The sequence below is a fragment of the Vulpes lagopus genome, chromosome 14 (genome assembly GCF_018345385.1).
Source record: "Vulpes lagopus strain Blue_001 chromosome 14, ASM1834538v1, whole genome shotgun sequence".
Classification (NCBI taxonomy): domain Eukaryota; kingdom Metazoa; phylum Chordata; class Mammalia; order Carnivora; family Canidae; genus Vulpes; species Vulpes lagopus.
This window is the reverse complement of record NC_054837.1, coordinates 4,535,655-4,558,442: the sequence shown is the minus strand read 5'-3', so window position 1 is coordinate 4,558,442 and position 22,788 is coordinate 4,535,655. Positions and strand designations below refer to the sequence as shown.

General features: G+C 38.2%; 1 protein-coding gene across 3 annotated transcripts in view; it reads left to right on the top strand.

Annotated features, from left to right (window-relative positions):
* PRKG1 (protein kinase cGMP-dependent 1) overlaps positions 1-22,788 on the top strand; it is a 1,197,769-nt gene that overhangs the window by 1,068,075 nt on the left and 106,906 nt on the right. For all 3 annotated transcript variants that reach the window (XM_041728585.1, XM_041728584.1, XM_041728586.1), the window contains one exon: positions 13,587-13,661. In XM_041728585.1, coding sequence (XP_041584519.1) covers positions 13,587-13,661 — 75 coding nt within the window. The remainder of the gene's footprint in view (positions 1-13,586; positions 13,662-22,788) is intronic.

Genomic DNA, 22,788 nt, shown 5'->3' with positions numbered 1-22,788 from the left:
TGGGACCTGGAAGGAGACCCCTGGAATTCCCCATGAGCAGATGAGTGATGACCTTGAGGGGAAGCCATAGTAAAAGTGAAAGAAAAGTGGAACCAGAATGCCAGGGGGACACAGGTTGAGAATCTATGAAAAACAGCACTGAGGGTTGGGAAAAGCAGTTCTTAGAACCGACCATTTGGTCACAAAAATTAGTGTTGTCTGTTAGGATTGGGGAGGCTGTCCTGGGTATTGGCTGAAAGGGAGGAAACGTCGCAAGGGTGACAGTGAAGGGATAAGAAACATTGTGACTGGCGGAGCCAGAGTCTGGAGGAGAGAGGGGAGAGTTTGTGGTCAGGGATAATCAGGGGGGTTGCTTCAGGGAGAAACTGGGGCACTTATCTGGGAGAGAAATATAATGATTATGTTACCACACTTGAGGTCCAGGGAAAGAAATGAAAACCAAGACATTAACTTTTTATGAAGCACTCAAAAGTCAGAAATGGAAATGTTCTTAAATAGCACAGACACTCCAGAAGATGTATCTTCTAAATCACCCTGAATAGTTCTTCATGAGCTGAGTTGTCTTCCCAGATCCTCAACCCCAACCCCCCGAGCCTGACTGCATTTGGAGAGGGAGCTTTTACAAGGTAACGGAGGGTGACAAGGTCAGAGATGAGGTCAGTCCTCACCTCAGAGGACTGGTGTCCCTGTGGGAAGAGGCAGAGGGTCAGCAGGGTGTGTACATATGGGGAAGGCCCCTGAGGACACACTGAGAAGTGCCTATCTGTGGGTCAGGAGGAAAGGCTGCACCAGAAACCACCCCTGCCGGCGCCTCAATCTAGGACCCCCACCCCACAAAACTGTGAAAAAGTAGATTTCTGTTGCTTCCACCACCCATCTGTAATAGTTTCTTATGGCAGCCCTAGCAGACTCATGTGCTTCTTCATTGGAACCTCTATAGATAAGCAATAGAAGAAATAAGATAATCTGGTAAAATAAAACCTATTTCTGGGGCACCTGGGTGGCACCCCCAGCTGAGCGTCCAACTCCTGGTTTTGGCTCAGGTGGTGATCTCAGGGTCATGGGGTCAAGCCCCACATGGGGCTCCATGCTGAGCATGGAGTCTTCCGAAGAGTTTCCTTTCCCTCTGCCCCTCCCACTCATACTCTTATGTGCTTGCTTGCTCGCTCGCTCTCTAAAATAAATAAATCTTTAAAAAAAAAACAAATAGAAATAAGAAATATATCTTTTAAAGAATTGGGTTGACCATGAAGGAAGGACTTGAGAAATAGCAGATAATTAGTACCGAGTCCTAGCCCCAGATAATGACCACTTAATTTGCTTAAAAACAGTTTAATGGCTTTCATAGAATTCTATGTTCCCAGGTCATTTTCCTAAGGTTTTTAGAGGCAATTTTTAAATAGCCCATTACAAAAGAGCAAATTGTTTTAACTGGTATTCTGACATAATTGATACATCTAGGTAAACTAAAATATATCAGCCATGGATTTTTATGGTTTTTAATGTGGCTTATTTAGTTTTAGACAATTTTGATTAAAAAAATTTTGTGGATTTATAAATTGTAAATAATTGTAAATAATTTCTAAGGGGATAAGTTTGACAATATTTAATAGATAAAATATCCCCTGTTGCCATAGATTCTACTTTGAGAATAGGAAAATACGAAAAAGAAATGTCTATCGTAATTGGGAAAACAGACATCAAAGTGGTCTTAGATTTGAGAATCTACAGCATTATGGGGAAAGTTATTTGGTTACTCATATTTTGTTTTCATTGGGGAAAGTGGATTGTTTTAGTGAAAGTATCAAAACTATATGAGACATCTTATATATAAGACATCATCATTGGTTTTCATGTCATGTATTTTTGCCCCAGAAAATCAATAGCAGAAAGAATAATGCATTATTTTCACCTTTGTTGGTATGTATTTGCTATGATCAATAAAAGAGAGTTTCCAACACGTACTTAAAATACTGCTGAACCTCACAAAATCTATCCACTGTGTGAACTGTCTGATTTAAGTATAGTTAGGATATCTTTTTTTTAAGAAAATGAAACCAATGGAATTTGTCATTTTAGGGCAATCTATTCTTAGAAGCATATTTTCCCCTCAACCTAAAAGGCTAACCTATCACATGAGATTTGATTCTAATATCTCCTGTTTAATTGACAATGAAATTTGTGCCACATTTTTCAGTCCTTTTTTTTTTCCACTTTAATTGCGATTGGGATTCATGGACATAACTTCTATTATAATCTAAAATAATTACCCTCATTTAATGTCCTAGATGTAATCTAATGATAAATCGCTAAGTGTTGCAAACCAAATCAGTCATATTTATACTAATGTATGTCTTCATCAGGATCCGAAATTTAGATAAGGAGTTCATTTAAATAAAAACCTTTGTCCTAAAAATTCATTATTCATATAGGTGGATGTTCCAAGAGGCACACAGATACAGGACTTTCAACTCATAAGCCATGAATTTTAAATAAAACTTTGCTTCAAAAGACTTAACTGTTTGCCTGTCTTCTGGTCACACACAGTGAGTGAATAAATGAATGAATGAATGATTCATCCATCATCTATTCACTAATTCATTTCAAATTTCTCTCATACATCAGGCAATATCCTAGTTCCTAAAGAGTTCTTGATAAATAAGGTAGACTAGGTCCTCAATCTCAGGAGACTTAATTCTAGTGTGAGAAAGATAGCAGTTTTTAAACAAATTTTTTAGCAAGTGATAAACTGTAGGATTAAAATAAAATGGGTCAAAGTGATTGTCATGTTAAGTGAGGGTTTAGAGCATTTACTTTGTTGGTTGGTCAGAGAAGATCTGTCTAAAGAGGACACACTTGAGCTGAGACCTGAATGGCATTAAGAAAAAGCCATGCGAGGGGCCTGGGTGGCTCCATCAGGTAAGTGTCCAACTCTTGATTTCAGCTCAGGTCATGATCCTCAGGGTTTTGAGATCAAGCCCTGTGTGGGGCTCCATGCTCAGTGGAGAGTCTGCTGGCTATTATCTCCCTCTCCCTCTGATTCTTCCCCTTCTCTCTCTCTCTCTTAATCTCTCTCAATCTCTCTTTCTCTCTCTCTCAGATAAATAAATACAATCTTAAAAAAAAAAAAAAAAGAAAAAAATCTAGAGAAAGAATGATCCAGGCAGAGGACAAAGGCCCTGGGGTAGATGCAAGCTCAACACATTCTATGGGTCACAGGGAGCTTAATGGTAGGAGATACCAGGCAGAAAGATCAGAAAGGATAGGCCTGATCATGACGTTTAAGATGATTAAATTATGTGTTTAAAAGTTTACCCTGAAAAAAAAAAAAGTTTACCCTGCCTAGTAGGTAAGGAAAGGGGCAATTATAGCAATCCTCAAAAGAGCAAATGGTGGCTGGAACCAAAGGGGAATAGAGAATTATTGAAGGTAGAATCACAGGACTTAGTGTCGGATTTTATGTGGGGTGGTTGGGCGAGGAACAAAGGATGTTCTAGAACAGAGGTATGCGAACCTTTTCTGTTAAAGGCCACATAGTAATTATTTTTAGCTCTGTAGGCCATGCTCTGTTACCAGTAGTCAACTCTGCTGTTCTGTGTAAAAGCAACCACAGACAACATATGAAGGAGTGAGTGTGGTTGTGTTTCAGTAGAACTTTATTTACAAGACAGGCCGTGAACCAGCGTGGGTCTACAGGCATAAGTTTGCTGACCCTTGATCTCTAGACTAAGCCCTGGAAAGAGTAAGTAAGGTTTTCTGTTCTGGAAAACACTTACCATGCAGAGGCTAACAGAGGCTCTCCCACATTAGTGACACCATCTGAGATATGACAGTAAATAGGGTCCCTGGGCCTGCTGGAGAGAAGTCTTCATTACCCAGAGACGTGCATTCCCATTTCCCAGGCTACTTCCCACACTACCTGGAGTGACCCAGCAGGTGCCCAGAGTATGTGTGTTTCTTTTGACTTTCTTTACTCCCAGGTACAACAGAGTTCTTCACCAATTATAGACAGATGGGATTGGCATAGTCAGTGATTGCTCCCTGTTATGCCACCGTGCATTCTATTACTAATGCACCTGTGCTTTTCATAAATATTTTATATTGTAGTTGTGTTAGTATGTTAATATTTATTATTTGTAGCTATAAATTCTTTAATATGCCATTCATTCTACTTCCTACTGGAAATATATAGAATTTTAATGTATTTCTCCATTTCACAAAGAAAATAAAGTTCATCACATATAAGATGATCAAATTCCAGGACTAGGGATCTCTTTTAAGTATTACAGAAGTTGATTAAATAATAACCACTTCATTAATTTCTTCAATATGCATTTATTATTGAGTGAATTCTGTGCAGGTGCTTCACTATCACAGGGATACACGGTTAAAAAAGAAAGAAAAGAAAAAATGAAAACAAAAAAATCAAAAAACCCTGGACACCAAAGAGTTCAGTATCTAGTGAGGGAGACTGACCAAAAATTGGCCAAATCCAGAAGCATGCAATAAGTACTCTAAAAAGACAAACACAGGGTATCGGGTAGGATTTAGATAGGGGCACGTAAGAGGGTGTGAGAGAGTGAATGATCTAAGATGATGCTACTCCAAGGATCTATGCTCAGAACCAATTTTGTTTGCATTTCCAATCCATCATAAACAGATACTTCCGTAAGATAAAATAAAATGGAAAAAGATAAATGCCTGCTTTTAGAAACTATTAGATTGAACATACACAAAATCATGTTTCAGTAAAAATACCAGAACAAATGTAACACTGTATAAAAAGAAAAGAATCACAAAAGTTTATCACATTGTCATTGAAAGTGTGTGTATAAGCATTAAGGTGGAGAATGGTTATTATAATTTTTTGCAGTCAAAACCAAAATTTACATGTGACACAGCCATTCTCTGCTCTGGCTGCAATAGGTCTACTTTTAGAAAATAGTATATATGTCAATATTTATTCCAATGGGCCACATGTTCCTTTTCTAATCTACACTGGATTGATGGAAATGCCATTTGCAGGGAATGATGTATCGAAACTGCTTTGTGTTTTGTTTAATACACTGAATAAAGAAACTAGTCTCAAAAAGATGTCTTGTTAGAAATGTAAGAAGTTGTTTTTAAGGCAATTTCAAGATACTCAGGATATTTGATTTTATCTTTCCCTGAAAATGGAACACATGATGTTCTGTTTTCATTAATCCTTCATTAACACTCAGTTCCATCCATTTATCCTGTAGAGTTAGGGTTACATCTAAATTATCTCTTGGTGAAAGAAATAGATTCTGGAATTCGTACATTTGGGGCTACAATTAGCAAACTAATCTTACAATATCACACATTTAACATTGCTCTTCTGTGTCTGACATCTATGTAGTTTTTACCAAATGTTTCTCACTTCATGAATGTGGCAACAATTAAACAAGGTCTCTGCCCAGTTTAAAAAAAAAAATGTGAGTCCACTGATTTCACCTGTGGATGTCTCAGTAATGTCAAGTTACTATAAAATTTTCTGAATTTAGAAAAATTTTCTAAGCTTCTCTACTAATCTCTTCATAGACCAGTGAGAGTTTACCAATCATACTTTGAGAAGTGCTGGTCTACAAAAGATTCTTGAATTCAGTCAGTCTCAGATGGAGGTAAAATACATATAGGAATCTTGTGTATAATATTTATAAACTCATAATGGTTTTGTGGGAAATATCTTAAAATACAGCCTTTAAAACGCAGGCTTTCTTTTATTACATTCTTTACTAAGGTGGAACATAGTCTTCATAGTTAAAGATTGAAAGTTCAAAAGAGTAAGAAAAATAAAACCTCAAGCAAGAAACTATTGCAAATGTTTCAACAGTAAAATTATTAAATAAGCAAATCAATGAGATTGAGAAATTTAGTTCATAGTTTATTTCTACATAACCAAGGATGTCCTACACTATTGTTTGGGTTTTTGTTTTTGTTTTTGTTTTGTTTTGTTTTTTTCATTTAACTATTGAGTTGGCTTTAGTATAAGCAGACACAGCCTGAAGTCAAGTAAGTACTAAAACAGTACAGTTCCAACTCTGAAATAGAATTTTAAATCTCTAGAGGAATATATGCCAAAATATGAATGCTTAGCTCGGGGTGATAGATTACAAGTAATCTTTTATTCCTTGGGGGTTTTTAATCCCTTTCAAATTTTCAACATCTTACTGTTAGGATCACCAAAAAAAAAAAAAAAAAAAAAAAGTAAATCCTAAAATCCAAAGTTAGTCTATGTCAGTTGACAGATAATAAGCCTAGACAACTCAACAAGACTCTGCTGTGGAGAAGACTAATTGTGCAGACATATGAGACACAGAATGTGGTTAACGCAACACGGATTTTTGTTTCTCCAGAATCATTAATGAATTGAGAGAGTCCCTGAGATCAGTCCTTACTCTTTGATTTCTTTGGTAACTTTTTTTTTTTTTTTTTTTTTTTTTTTGCACCTGGATCATTATTTTCAACTTCTGTTTCATTTAAAGCATATAATTAGAATCTGGAAATGGGGGATCCCTGGGTGGCGCAGCGGTTTGGCGCCTGCCTTTGGCCCAGGGCGCGATCCTGGAGACCCGGGATCGAATCCCACGTCGGGCTCCCGGTGCATGGAGCCTGCTTCTCCCTCTGCCTGTGTCTCTGCCTCTCTCTCTCTCTCTGTGACTGTCATAAATAAATAAAAATTAAAAAAAAAAAAAGAATCTGGAAATGGTTTAAATTTAAGGTGTATTATTTGTCATCAGTTTTCCGTAATAAATAAACCCCATTGAGAGGTCCCATTTGAGACAGTTGAAGGATAGGAGTAAAGAATTGCATGGCCCTAAAGTAAGAACCAGATGCCAGATATAGTTTCAGGCTAGAAACCCCCCACATCCCCCACATGCTATGGACCTGAAGTGAGAAGATGGATACTTCAAGCGAGAATTGATGGTTTCTCGAGGCTTGTTGATTAAGCCCTTGTAGCCAATGATAGATAAGGGGTTATTGTTACAAAGGAAACATAGAGACAAATATATGACACTTTGGTATGTGTAATTTTAATTATATATAACATATGTGCAGAATGAAATATATAAACATGTGTAGAATAACATGTGCAGAATAAAAAAATTGATAAGGAAACTTTGCTCATAAACGTGTTAATGGCTTTCTCTTAAATTACTACCCTGTCTAATTTTGAATAGATAACATTATTTTTATAGATATTAGAGCCTGCCTTTTTTTAAAAAAAAAAAAAGATTTATATATGTATGTATGTATTTATTTATTTGAGAGGGAGAGAAGAGAGAGAGCAAGCAAGCTTGAGCATGAGGTATAGGAGCAGAGGGAGAAGGAGAGAGAAATTCAAGCAGACTCTGAGCTCCGCATGGAGCCTGACATGGGGCTCCATCTCAGAACCCTGAGATCATGACCTGAGCAGAAACCAAGAGTTGACACTTAACTGATTTTGCCTTCAGGTGCCTGGAGTCTTCCTTCTGATAGCATTCAACCATTCTTCCCTTCCCACCTTGTATGATAATTGTTTCTTATCTCTATTAGAAAGCTGTACATTTCTTGAGGGTATATCTTATTCTTTTTGCATCACCCACAGTAGCTTGAGTCATTCCTTAGAGATAATAGGTATGGCACAAGCACACAAGTGAGTCTGAATAGACAAAGGATGGGTGGGTGAGTGGATATTTGGAAGGATATGAATGTTGGTTGGTTTTATTATACTTGGGGATCCTTTTCCCTCTAATGAAATATATATTCATATGGTGCTTGATAAGGTAAACCATTGGTAATTATGACTCTAGTTATGAGTAAAAGAATCAAACAAAAGTAACAAAGAGCCTTTTTTGAAGCCACAAAGTGAATTAGCAGATTTTCTCAATAAATGTACCGAAGTAATGGAGGATACCTCTAATATCCTGGACTTAGCTAAGTAACAAATGTCCCAACTAATTCGAAACACTTTGTATTTTATTTAATACATTATACAATACAATATATTTTTAAAGGTTTAGCCAAGATTCAGGTGAAGAAAGTGTAATGGGTATAATCATATATACCTGTCAAAGTAAGAGAGCTTTATCAAGACTTCAGATAATGCTTGGAAAAAAATTGCTTAGCATTGTTGAAGTATTTGCAGTCATTTCTGGTTTTTAAGATATTACCTTTGGCTCGTTTTGACTTACAAACTTCTTTAACTGTTAAGAATAGAATAGCATCTTATTTAAAAATATAATCAAGAAAAAAGCTGTTATAAATAAGTTTTGAGATCTCCCACCTTATTTTCAACTTGAGAAAAAAATTATTCTAAGCACTGTTATACAAGATCCCCAATTTAGTGGAAAAGAGGAGAAAAGACCATGAAGACTAAATCAATTAATATGTATTACTGAGCACATACAAAATTTATTAATGAAGAAAGTGCTTTATAAACTGTAAAGTGAAATGTAAATGCTGTCACTTTTTAGCAGCATGGTAAAGCTCATCTCTGGCATTTGGACTGGTTTTCTAATAATATAATAGCCCGTTTCTCTCTAGATGAAGTCTCATCATATCACAACCGAAGAACAAAATTATACACTTTTTAGACATACCACTGAGTAATCAGCTCCCTTCAAAAGGATGTTTTGGCTTAATAATGAAAGCATCTTAATAACTGAAATCATTACCCACTGAGTTACTGTCACCATAATGTTCTAAAACAGAAAAATTCCATAGGAAATGTGGCCTTTTAACTGATACTTTTGAAGGAAATTTTCTGTAAATACCATTCTCGATGTGAACATAACATTTCCGCCCCCTTTCCTGTCTTCCTTTCTTCCTCCTTTCCTAGATCCAGACTTTTCTCCTTCCTTCATCCCTTTTTCTGTCCTTTTTCCTTTCTTTTCCACCCACATTCTTGCACGTGTGTTCAAACTACCAGCATTATACCTAAAAGGGATTTTCCATCTGATCTCTCTCTACCTCTGTGTGCTCAACTAATCACATTTTATCCGCCCCCTCTAAGAGTTGTGAAGACTTGTTAAAACCAGATTTCACATCCCATGAAAAGCAAGAGGAAAGTTTCCTGATACTGCCTCAGCATGCAATAAATTTTGCTGTTGAAATACACGGAGTGAAAGTCTCACTTTAATTAATGAGTGAATTTATTCCAATTTAATTAATGAGTGAAGCTCATTAATGTCTTCTTCATTTATTCCAGAGTATGTCTGGCATATATGTGAAATGGGTTATTTTACAATGCTAAAATACAACTCACACATAAACTGTTGAGTTTATCTATAAACAGAACTAAATGTCTTCTGGTCTCCCATCCTTATTATAAATGATAAAAAATATTTTATAGTTTTTGCTCATTAGCTGTTAAAAGTTTGTAAAACATTGTGTTATAATCCCTTTATGAGTAGAACAGCAAAAATCTTTCCTTTTAATAGTCAAGAAATGTCATCGGACTTGATAAATATTTAAAAAGACACCTGATACCTATAGTAATACTTTTCCAAATGCCTCTTTGATGAGGGGCCATACAGATGGCAGGTGTTCCTGCAGAATATCTGTGAGAGGGAAAAATGCGACACTAATTAGTTCATGCTTGCACCAGGAATGATAAATTCTATAATACCATCAATTAAACTTACTAAGATTCTTAAATTATTCATCGCAGGGATCCACAGACAGAAGCAGCCACTTGGAACTTAACACAACTTAAAAATTCTACATTTTCTTCAACTTTTAGTTAAGCATAATGGTTGACTTTACTGTTTGAGGATGCTTAGACCATTAGCAGGATGGCTTTGTTCTGGGTTTGAAAGAACGTCGCTTGGCCAGGATTGCTTTCTAAATAAAGATCATTTGCGAAGGACGTGTGGTTCTAATTTCAAAGACAAGATTATAGTCCTGGGTATTTTACTTTAAAAAGAAATTCCATTACGTTTAATCTATAACAGTGTAAACACAAATGTTTTTGTACATGGGTGCCACACCCCTGCTTCACCTGTATACGTGTGTGCATATGTGTTTTGGGCTCTGCCTGTGTAGGTGGATAGGTAGGCATTTCACGATGTGTGTGCATGTAATGTACTATTATATGTCCATGAAAATAGTGCTTATGAAGTTTTTAAAAAATAAAACTGTATGCTTAAATTCTATAATATGAAGTTAAAAATCAAGATATTAAATCATAGATATTAAATCATCTATCATAATGTCATAGATGCTTTAAATAGACATTACAAGTCTATGCATGACAACAATAAAGCTCTGCCTAAAATAAAGTAAAAAAGAAATACGTAAAGATATTTCCATTAGTTATTTGTGGTTAGAGAACAATGAGTGATTTCTTAATTTCTTCTCTCAATTTTTAAAAGTTTTCTGTAATGGGGCACGTGGGTGGCTCAGTCAGTTAAGCATCTGATTCTTGATTATGGCTCAGGTCATGATCTCAGGGTGGTGGGTTTATCTCTCCCTTCTCCCTCTGCCCTTTCCTCTGCTGGCACGTGTGCTCACTCTCGCTGTCTCTCAAATAAATAAAATCGTTTTTTTAAAAAAGCTTTTCTATAATAAATTGATTACATTTTAAATGAAAAGCATTTTCCTTAATTAGAGGAAATTTATTTCAAAAATAAGTTCCTATCATATCAAGATAGGGGCCTCTTGTGAGTTCATATCATTCCCTTCATTTTTTAAAATCTAAGAAGTACAGAATTTAAGTAAAAAAAAAATTAAGAAATAATCATTAGCACCCCAAGAAAATTCATATTTTAAATCAAGGATACTTAAGAAAACTTACATGAGAAAGTCACACTTGAAATACTTCTTTTGTTCATTCATTTTAAATGTGATACTTGTCATTGGATATGACTAAGCTTTAACAAAAGTGGATATAAAGAGCTCATAACCATTCTAAAAGTGTTTTTTTTTCCCCAATCAGGCTCTACTTACTTTTAAACTCATTTCTATGATTAGATGGTTTCTGCTTTTTAAACGCTGTAGAGCTCCACCAGATGTAGGGTTTTACATTTGTATATTTTGTGAATAGGAATTTCAAACTGCCTTTTCAAAAAGTGATCCATGTTGTTTTAACCAAACCTAGTAGGATGGACAGATTCTCTTACATTACAAAGATTTCATCCTTATCTCATTTGTCATCCATTCACCCTCTAAATCTAAATAATATCCCATCCTGCTTATGATATATTTAAGTCCAATTAGATGCAAAGAGGAATATTTTTTTTAACTACTTAAACTCAAAATGACTATGAGTGTTAAAAATTTAAGAACACTGTCTGAATGCCTTTGAAAAGCTGTTTTAGTGGTTGTTGCTTTTTGGTTTTACCACATTATGCTTTTGGGTTCCTGTCATTGCCTTTTCAAATGGTTTTGGATGTGGTCATATTAAAAAAATATCTGAGTATTGTAGGTATTGTAGAGGACAGGAGTGGGGATAAGGCGGCATGGACTGTGGTCCTGGATGTGCTGCAGAACTGGAGTCATCCTGCACATGTAACTTACACCTTCTGTGGTTAAATTTTATATTATCCATGAAAACAGAAAATCAACCAGATATTACTGATTTTCACAGCAAAATACTGTGTTTTACTCAACAGTGGAAACTCATCTAGCCTCGGAGAGTTTCTCTAAATCATGATGGAGGCATTCTATGGAAAGTGGGGGAATTTTGCTATTTAAAGAACAATGGCAAAAATCCCATTTAAAATTAATCTCAAGAATCATTATTAATAATTTATTTGATCATTATATGTTTTTGAAAGTTGTCTAAGGACCATCACCAACTGCAGCCTCCACTCACTTGGTGTTCATGACCGCAATTCATCACAGAAAACTTGACGCTCTGTGGTGCTCGATTCTTTTGCCTCTTGTTACATCCTTTAGGTCCCTTTTTGGATTAGAAATCTTCTGTGGTTTAGCTCAGTGTTCCAGTTACCCTGTCCTCCAGATGAGATCACTACCCAAAAGCTGGAGTTCATGGCTGCCCCACCTCCTTTCAACTGGGCCCCCAAGCAACCACCAAGTTCCTCTCTACACATTTAACCCCCACCCCCCCAAACACACAAACTCTCAAAAAAAAAAAAAAACAGCGCCTGTGAAAGTGGTTAAGCAACATTTAAACTTACACCGACAAATACCCTATGTTTCAGGATCTGATCAGGCGTCTTTTGTCATTTAATACAAGACACAAAGGCATTTCCAGGCTTTGAGATTATAGAGATTGAAAACTAGGATGTGATTTCTTACAGCACTTTCCTATTTTCCATACACATGTTAGATATTGCTAGGGATTTGATGGTCGGCATCAAGGCACAGTGATTTGGATAGGAGCCACGGCGCAGGTTTCTGGGGTCTGGGGGAGAATGCTGGCCTCCTTCCCCATCAGCCTTCACTCCTCCTGGCTGTGTGACTTGATGTCAGTTCCTTACCCTCTCGTGCCTTACTACCCTCATCTATGCAGTGGAGATAATACCGACTCAACGGGACTGCTTGTAACTATTTGTTATTACCCGGCAGGCAAGCCCCTGTAAGGCAGGGCCCTGATTATTATGTGAACACTTTGAAGATACACTTTCCCTTTGGTCCTCTGTTCAGTCTACTTTGGTAGCGTTGGGGGTTACTGTGTCTGGTTGCATTTCAGTAATTTTCGAGGGTGATTGTCGTGTGTGTGTGTGTGTGTGTGTGTGTGTGTGTGTGTGTGTGTTCATTTTGGGCTAACCCTATAGTATCTTATAGGAGTTGACATTCCTATAATTCTCTTCTGTTCTTTACCTCACTTCTGCATATGTATTTTGCCCTTGAAGATTAGTTTACAATTCTGTTAGGTGGCAATAGTGATGCTTGTCTTTTACAGTGTGTTAGAGAGTTGGAATTACTATATGTTCAAGATAATTGAAAGGATAGTGCATACGGTAGACATTCTGTAACTGGTGGATCATGTTGTTATTTCCCTAGTAGAAGTGACCCATTAACTTTGTGATATATCATTTCATGTGTCACAGACTTTATTCCATCCTTTCTTTTGGACATCTGCTTTGGCCAGATACAGTTCTAGGTGTTGGGAACCATAGACCCAAACAAGACGGAAGGGGTCACTGCTCTCGGAGTTCATTATGATTATCTGGTAGTGTGTTTCTTTTTTTTTTAATTTTTATTTATTTATTAGTCACACACAGAGAGAGAGAGAGAGAGAGAGAGAGAGAGAGAGAGGGGCAGAGACACAGGCAGAGGGAGAAGCAGGCTCCATGCACTGGGAGCCTGATGTGGGATTCGATCCCGGGTCTCCAGGATCGCGCCCTGGGCCAAAGGCAGGCGCTAAACCACTGCGCCACCCAGGGATCCCTTTTTTTTTTTTTTTTAATTTTTATTTATTTATTAGTCACACACACAGAGAGAGAGAGAGAGAGAGAGAGAGATGGTAGTGTGTTTCTTAATAATGTATCTGAATTAAATGTTTGAATTCAGTTTTACTTAGATCCTTTTAGATTGTTTCAGTATATGGTTGACTAGGTTGTCATTATAACGACTCTGTAGAGGGTTTATCCTAATGTCTGTGTTTTTCCCACCAGCTCTTTCAAGCATTTGATTGGAGGACTGGATGATGTTTCCAATAAAGCATATGAAGATGCAGAAGCTAAAGCAAAGTAAGTGACAGGTTTTTTTTCCCCCCTTTGACCTCAATCTTGATTTTTAAAAATTGATTTTGAATAAAAATAAGATTGTTTTGTGGTACTTAACAAAGCCCAACACTCTGACAGTAAGAAGCTAACTGCTTAAGAAGGGGGAAAAAAGGAAATTTCAAGGTAATGATTACATAGTAGGCTTAATATGTGTCTTCTTAAACACAAAATCTTAATTTTGGGGAGGAAAATAATCTCAACAAGGGAAAATGGTAAGTGTAAAATCCAATACAAATAATTGAATCCGAACACATTATTTCTCCCATAGGAAATATTTTCTGAATGAATAGTGGTTGTTGCGTTCAATAGTTCAATTATATGGAAAATAATAAGGCTGGAAATATTTCCTGGTACAAATAGATTGTTGCTTTACATTGAACTGCAGTGGCATGAAGGTATCAGAATGAGATGAGACAGTACATATCCCATTAATTATCATTTCTGTATAACAAAATACAATTTTTATCTACTAATATTTCTACCTTTAAGACAAAGCTTGAATTTTTTTGATAAAGACTTGAAATTACGTGAGATTGGTCTTTGCTGAAAAAAACTTATAGGTTACTTTTAAAAAGTGATAATCTTTATAATCCTCCCCTCTTTTCTCCACTGAACCAATTTAAGTATAAGCAAGTCAATATTGATATCTCACAGGACACCTGAAGGATTAAACTGACAAAAATGTATCAGTAAGGAGATAGTTCAGAGGCAGAATTTGCTTGGTTTTGTAGTAACCCCAAAGGCCAAAAAAAAAAAAAAAAAAAGTGCTTTTGACTTGAAAATCTAAGATTAAAAATTGGGCCTAGACATAAAAAAATTAAGTACTATAGTTCATTTTGGCTGATAAAATTCTATTATTTTCAAAGTCATCTAAATATGATCATGGTTTTTCCTCTGTATATTTACTTTCATTTCCTTTGCTCATTGGAGGGACACAGACCTCTATCCTGAGCTTAGACGGTGGCAGGGGCTCTGCAGAGATTTAGTCAGGCAATTGCACCAGCTGGTGTTAACACCAAACTCCACACGGTCATGGAGATTGCCTGTACTGTGGATGATAGATATTAATTTTCTGGTTTTCTACAATAGATTAAAATACACATTTATGCTAAGTTTAGACTTTAGTTTCTGGTAGTGGCACTAATCCTAGTGAGGTGGAAGACGGGCCATTTAAGATCCTTACCAGTTTTAAAAATCCTAAAACTCCCTTTGTTATTACTGGACTTGATCCTTAGAGGCACATTTGCTGTATAAAAACTCATGTTTATAATCTGTGTTAGCATGTTTTTTCTTGAGTATATATACTCAATTAAGATTGCCATGGGTCATTTCATATACATATATATCACATCATATATGTTTTGTGTATATAACTGGTGGTAATCTTCAAAATTTATTTAAAATCTGCATGAGCAACTGTCTAAATACTTCTGTTAGAAAAAATCAGAGGTCTTTTAAAGTAAAGCATTCTTTGGTCTGTTTCTGTTTCTTGCTAAATTTTAGATTGTTCTAATGAAAGTTTTTTTATAACTCCTATTTGCCCAAAGTTGAGTCCAGTCATGGGCTTAAAACCAGTCAGTGATGGGCAAGTGTCCTGAATTGGCCCTTTCCTTCTCAATGTCCCACTGGCTTTATAAAGATAACCGTGTGGGCATCTCATGAGTCCTGGTATTTGTGGGTTCATTTGCACATGCTTCCATCAAAAGTAACAAGGTAAATAAAAACACTGAAGTCCAGATCAGACAATTACAAGACAGGAAGGGTGAGGGTACTTGTCATTGGAAGGGAATCGATATGAAAAATATGATTCTGAACATGGGGCAGAAGCCTCGGGTCCTGTTTCTGCCTCTGTCATTTCCAACCAAGTGATCTCGGTCATGAGTTAACAGTGCCTCTCAATGTCCTTATCTTACCTTTAAAATGATATTTCTATGATTTAATTGATGACAGTAGAATTACTTTGTAAATTACAAAGGGCTATAAAAATGAAGGATATTGTTGGTAGAAGTAATCGCTGGAAGTATATCTTAGTGCATTTGATAAATGGCTTGGGATTCATAGCTAATTATTGCATATTGATTATGTAAAACTTCATGGGCAGGAAGTCTTTACTCTGATGTAGACAGACTACTCTCACTTTGGCAGCATATCCTGAAATTTAAACTAGCCTGGAAAATATCCATAAATATAATTTTTGTAAAAATGGTAACATTTAGTTAAAAGAAGATTTAGAGGCACCTGGGTGGCTCAAATGAGTACAGTCATGTGTTTTAATTTACAATCTACATCTCTTGATCTGAAATACAGACTTAAAGACCTTGCACTGACTCTCTGTAAAAGTCAGCTCAGGTCTTGATCTCAGGGTTGTGAGTTCAAGCCCAACCTTGGGCTCTGTACTAGACATGGAGCCTACTAAAAAAAGGAGGGGGGGGAATCATGATTAAAGAGTAAAGACGGGCAATAAAATGACTATTTCCATCTAAGTGGCTCAAAATATTGTTATTTGAACCATACATTTGATAGACTGGAACTTAGTTATATTTATACACGAATAGAAGTTGACTAGTAGAGATTAATTTTTTTTTAGATCAGGGCATATGTGTGGCTCAGCAGTTGAGCACCTACCTTCAGCCCAGGGTGTGATCCCAGGGTCTGGGGATCGAGTCCCACATCGGGCTCCCCACAGGGAGCCTGCTTCTCCCTCTGCCTGTGTCTCTGCCTCTCTCTGTATGTCTCTCATGAATAAATAAAATCTTTAAAAAAAATTGTTTAGTTCAAGTAATATTAAACCCAAATGAATGCACAACCCACCTTCCATAAGAGCAATTATTACTTAGAAGATGGGAATACCTTGATGAAAAAAATGTCTAAAATCATTGATCCTAATTCTAGAGAAATTGGTAAATGTAACTTTATTCCACAAAATAGCCAAATACATACATACATTCATTCTGGCAGAAATCTTTGTTATCCCCTTTACACTGTTATCATCTTCTAGCTTTCTAACAAGTACTTAATATCTGAAGATTTCTGAAGTTGAAAGTATCATTTTAATTAGGTATCCTATCACTCAGAGGCAAAGCTTGAACTAACACAATGAAATGTCTATTTGTGTCAATGCTGTTGTCTCTTTATTAGATCTCTTCCCCTTAAGTACCTTGTCCCTTTATCTCATATTTAAGGAACTTCTAAGATTTGCCATTTCAAGGGCCATGGACATGCTCTAATTGTCTAAATTTCCTGGATAATTGTAATGACTCTCAATTTCTATATAGATCCTAAAATCTATACCATTTGGAACGGAGATGTTGATTGACTCCATCGTGAAAGCTTTATTTTTTTAAGATCTCCTTGATTTTGCAGAACCCACTAAAGATGAGATTAGTATTTCTAACATGATCACGTTATTTATCCATGTGAAATTATTGTTGGTGTTGTGTCACTGACTATGCCTATTTGGGTTAGAAAAAAAAAAATAAGAAGAAGAAGAAAAGTAGACCTGGCTGTAAACATCAATTCAGTTGAGACATTTAGAAGGTCAGTTGTGAGAAACTCACTAGCTGGTAGCATAATCAGGCCTCAGATGCAGGATGGTCTGCAAAAGGTACAGAGCATCACTTGCAGAAGCACCGTGGTGAGTTCTCAGCGTGGGTGACCGGTGGGGGAGGTGGGCCAGAGAGAAATGTCCCAGTGAGATGGTTCTCAGAACTCCTCTGTGCTTGCATGTGTGCCTTCGGCCTGCTTCAACGACATGTATTTCCTACAAAGAAAATTATTCTTGACAGAAACTTTACCTTGATGGCATATTTAAGCTTCTCTTGATTGCTGCTAATTATCCACTAAGGGCTTCTCTTTCCAAAATATGAAGTTATAATCACAAAGCCATTAGAAGAAACAACAGCAGATCAAAGTTAAGCATCATTAAGCCTTATTTAGAGCAGAAAGTAGCATTTGTGATGATAGGTACACGTTATTTTCCTTTGAGATTATGTCTTCATTTAATAAACATTTAGAAATTTACTTAATGATGAGTCAGGAATTGTGCTTCACAACATGCATATTGAGTAGAAAACTCGTTTTCTGACACTGTGGATCTTGCAGTTCTGGAAGCTCTTTGGCTATAGATTTGTAAGTGCATTTATTTGTGATCTAACTTGATTCTCAATATCATTCTCCACAAGGAGCTCTTTCTCATGGCAAAATTTACATAAACCTCCACATGAGTCCACTCATGTTTTAATCTATGTCATCACCTGATCTGAATTATAGATTTAAAGACCCTGCACTGACTCTCTTACCCCTCACGTACGAGCGTTAACCACGGTTGTTCACTTTGACTCAGGCACTCATTTAGCCAACAAATATTTTCTGCATCCCTACAAAATGCTACATATAAAGTAGTGAATAAAATGGGCACATATACCTTGCCTTCATGGTGATAAGGCCCAATGAGGAGGAGAGAGACACACATATTTATGATGCTGGGAGGACTTCCCTGAGGAAGTGACATTTTATCTAGATTGGAGCTGAGTTCTGAAGAATTAGCTGGTGTTGGCTAGGCAAGAATTAATTGGTATTACCCAGGCAACTAAGCTCAGAGAGCATTGTAGCCAGGGAAATAGCATCTACAGGGCCCCCTAGGTAGGAAACAAGACTGGCTATTCAAGAAACCCAAATACCATCAAGACTGGGACCTTGAATTTAAAAGTCAGAGATCGGATGTTAAGGATTTAGGAAAATCACTTTAGGCTTGTCAGGTACCAAAAGAGATGAGTTGGTGTACGTTCTAATTGAGCACCCTTTCCTCAGCATTTGGAGGAGTATTGAGTGGAAGCAGAGAACCCACAGTATTTTCCAGGGAACAGTGATGGTAGATAGGACTAGACATAAGAGCAGTGTGAACAGAGAAAGGTATAGGGGAAACCAGTAGGTATCCTTAAGGATGTAGAAGTTGGTGATGAAGATGAGCATGGTCAAGGATGATGCAAGGATTTGGTGTCTAGAAACCAGAGGGAGACAATGGCATTCACTAAAATAGAAGGAAAAAGAGAAGGAACACACACACACACACACACACACACACACACACACACACTAAAAAGGAGAGAGGAGAAGTAGAAGCAAAGCCAGATGCATCACAGGAGCCATGAACAGGGTGCGTTTCAAACATGAGGGAGGAGACGATGCTGCTGCATGCTGTCGAGAGTTCTAGAGCGTCGGTTAACAAGCACCAATGGGATCTATCAAACCACTGGTCCACGTTCACTTTAGGATGGGCAGGGGTGGAGTCCCCTACCATGGACTGAAAATGAACCTGAGATGAAGAAACAAGGGTCAGTGAGTTTCTACGAAATTTTAGGAAATGTCAAGTAAAATAGAAATGTGTAGGGGAAGGTTCTGGATCCTCAGTATTGATAGAGAAAGGAGCATGTTCAGTCCAGGAGAGGAGAGAGTAGAAAAGTCTAGGCAAGTGGGTCTCAGGTGCTTTTAACTGTCGTAGACAAAAGCGGATTTTGCGATGATTTCTTCCTTAAGTAGATTTTTATTTTTTTGTTTTAATTAGTTAATATTCCTTTAGGTTTAAATGTTATCCCCTAAAGAACCTGTAAACATTTAAAATTCTCCCAAGAGGACTTAATATTTTTTTTTCCTGCCATCTTAGCATGAATATGTACATAAGCTCCTCTTCCTGCAGAGACAAGTGGGGCCTCCCCTGGGCACGGGGAGGAGAGAGGGACCCTGAGCAAGGAGCCCCCAAAATGCCCAAAGATGTAGAGATGCCATTGGGATCACCATCTTGCCCTGCTCTGCTCCCCTCACTGTGCACCTCTCTCTCATTTCCACTTACTCTCCAACTTGTCCCGAAAAATGGATTCTCAGACTCACGTAGTTCAGAAAGGAAAAAAGTAAACCAGAAAGGTGAAACCATGGTGGGGAGCCGGTGATAAGGAGTGTGCAATGCATGCTCCTCTCATCAGGGTGCAAGAAAAAATGAGATGCCCCCCAAAACCAAAACCGGTGGCAGGATTGACCCTGAAGCAATGCAGTACCGCAGTCTCTTCCTCGGACTCCTTGCAAGAACCAGAGAACATTCCCTGTGTACGGACCACTCCTTTGGCCCTTCTGGCTGAGTCCAGATAAAAATTTTACTCCTCCTTCCATAACAAAGTCCTCCAAAGCTCCCCTTCTGTTCACAAGTTCATTTGCAAAGGAACAGGTTAGTCTGGTGTTTTCAGAACAGCTCTGGGTGCCAAGCCTCGTTGTTTGACGTGATGCAGCACAAATGTTCTCTTTTGTTACATCTCATTAGCCGAGACAACCCTGTAGCTGCTCACCCTGCTTGTCGTGGGGCAGGCGGTGGCTCTGTGCTCTTTGGCAAATTACTCAGGCCTTTGGAAATCCACTCCTCAGAGGCATCTCAAAACGACAAAGCTTTGGAAATCCCAACAGAGGTCTGCATTATTCTTAACTTCTCCCCCAATGCCCCAGGGCTGTCCAGGGTGGAGCAAACATGAGATTCTCTGTGCACAATCAGACACACATGGGTTTGCATGTGTGCAACACCCCAGCTTTGAAAATTTGAACTTTTCTTATGAGGGCTTCTCTGCCAAGCATTTTAGGCTAAAGATCTCAGTATCCCCACAGTCTTATCAACCATTTACTTAAACTAACGTGGTCTTGATGGAAGCAGTTCTCAGGGAAATGAGCCTGGAAAATTGTTTTTGCCCCCTGTGGGAAGAATTCAAGTGAGTAATACGCCAATTAAATGGAAAGAACACCGGATGGCTTTCTGAAATCGCCCTCAAGCCAGAATGAGAACTTGCTGACCACTTCCAGGGCTCAGTAGTCAGAAGACTGTCCCGTTCTCTGGGCAATAAAACCCGTTTTACATTTTTCTGGCAGGGCCAAAGCACAGGAAGGAGAATGAAATTTTCAGCGGTCGGCCCTGGATGAACACAAGGGCTCTCTGCTGTGCGAGTGCTCTTCGGTTTTCAAAATCCAGCACATGCAGTCAGGGTGGGAGGAGGCGTGGGCCCATTTCTAGGGCCCCCAGTGCTCACAGATCAAACCTTAGCTGCGAGTGGTCACTCGAGAGCATCAAAGGCAATGGTGCTGTTGAAGCCATCGTGCTACTGATTCAGTGGCTCTTTTATGCAATGATTTTCAGGATGAAATGACGTGGCCTTGGGTAGGACTGTTTCTTTTTTGTTTCATTAAAAATTGTGAAACGCTCAAAGGCCGTTTATTAATTTCTCCTCAGCAGCATTTATCTGTAAGGCTCCCTGGGTAGCAAGACTTCATAAAAGTGACTCCCAGAATGTCCTTGCATGCGACCTTTTGTAATTGACACAGCAGAGGACTGCAGATAATTGAAAATTCTAGCACGGCTGACTTGCTTGGTGCATGCCGACCAACCATTGGATTCCAGGCTGTTTCCTTGTTCTGAAAGGGAAGGACCGTGCTGGACAACCACAGTGGGAAATGACTTTCAGAAGTTCAAGAGCCCGGTAAATCATGAGGATGATTTGGTCCTATGTGGCAATGAGGGCAGAGTTGTCAGAGCCCAAGAAAGAAAAGGGAGCAAGCCAGTGCCTGCGCCTTTTCCATGTGCCGACGTCCCAGAGCCTGTTGGTGATACGCTATTTTTAAAAAAGCAGGATATAGTCATGCCTTGGATAGCCCTTGTGTTCTCAGCAGTGGCAGCTGAAAAGTAATAATCTTCAACTAAAACATCTTTTCCTCTGCAATGCAGGCAGTCTCTCTCCCTGTTGTGAAGACAGCATATGGCATAATGCTAATGCGGCCTTGCATGTGAAGTTGAGCCATTCTCAAGAGAAAACCTTTAGTTTTTTGGTTTGTTTGTTTGTTTTTACATTTTTAAAATTTAACTTCAATCTGCCAACATACGGTGTAACACCCAGTGCTCATCCCATCAAGTGGCCTCCTCAGTGCCCATCACCTAGTTACCCCATCCCCCCCCCCCACCTCCTCTTCTGCAACCCTTGGTTTGTTTCCCAGAGTTAGGAGTCCCTCATGGTTTGTCTCCTTCTCTAATTTTTCCCCACTCAGTTCCCCTCCTTTCCCTTATAATTCCTTTCACTGTTTCTTATATTCCATATAAGAGTGAAACCATATGATGATCGCCTTTCTCCGATTGCCTTACTTCACTCAGCATAATGTCCTCCAGTCCTACCCATGTTGAAGCAAATGGTGGATATTCATCCTTTCTGACGACTGAGTAATATTCCACTCTGTATATACCACATCTTATTTTTTTTTAAAGATTTTATTTATTCATGAGAGACACAGAGAGAGAGGGGCAGAGACACAGGCAGAGGGAGAAGTAGGCTCCATACAGGGAGGTCGACATGGGACTCGATCCTGGGTCTCCAGGATCACATGCTAGGCCAATGGCAGTGCTAAACCGCTGAGCCACCTGGGCTGCCCATGTACCACATCTTCTTTATCCAGTCACCTGTTGAATGATAACTTTTGAACCTAGGGAGATCAAGGCTGATAGTGTCAATAGAGGTCCCTCTGGTGAGGCCGTGTGCACATACCAAGAGGGTATGGATTGGGGAGGTGTGGGTCTTAGTCACAGCATGGCCCGCGCCAGCTTCTCCATGTAACCTTGAACCCAAGGTCTAGCGCCTCGCACTAGCATCCCAGGACCGGCTTTTTTTCTAATCTGTAAAAACAATCATCTCAAGTCCTTTCTAGTGTAGATGCTTAGAATGTGGAAGTTAACAAGCCATACCTTTAGACGTGCAACTTCCTATTACATAAACACTATTTCCATGTGCGCTGTGTTCTAAACTTATAATGAAGACATCTTTGTGGTGGTCAACAGAAGACCGACTCCTAAAGGTTATGGAATAACTCGTGGGTCTGTATTTTAATAGAAGTCACTAAGCTACATTTCTCTCCCCTTCGACTCTGAAAATATTGCTGTTAAGTGCTTACTCTATTCCAAATATTTAAATTAAAATTGATGCAGTTTTGCTTGAAGTGGATTCTGATCGCTCATAGTAGTTAAATAAATTAGCTTTTAGAAACCGTGGTTTTCATTTTCATCATTATACATACAATT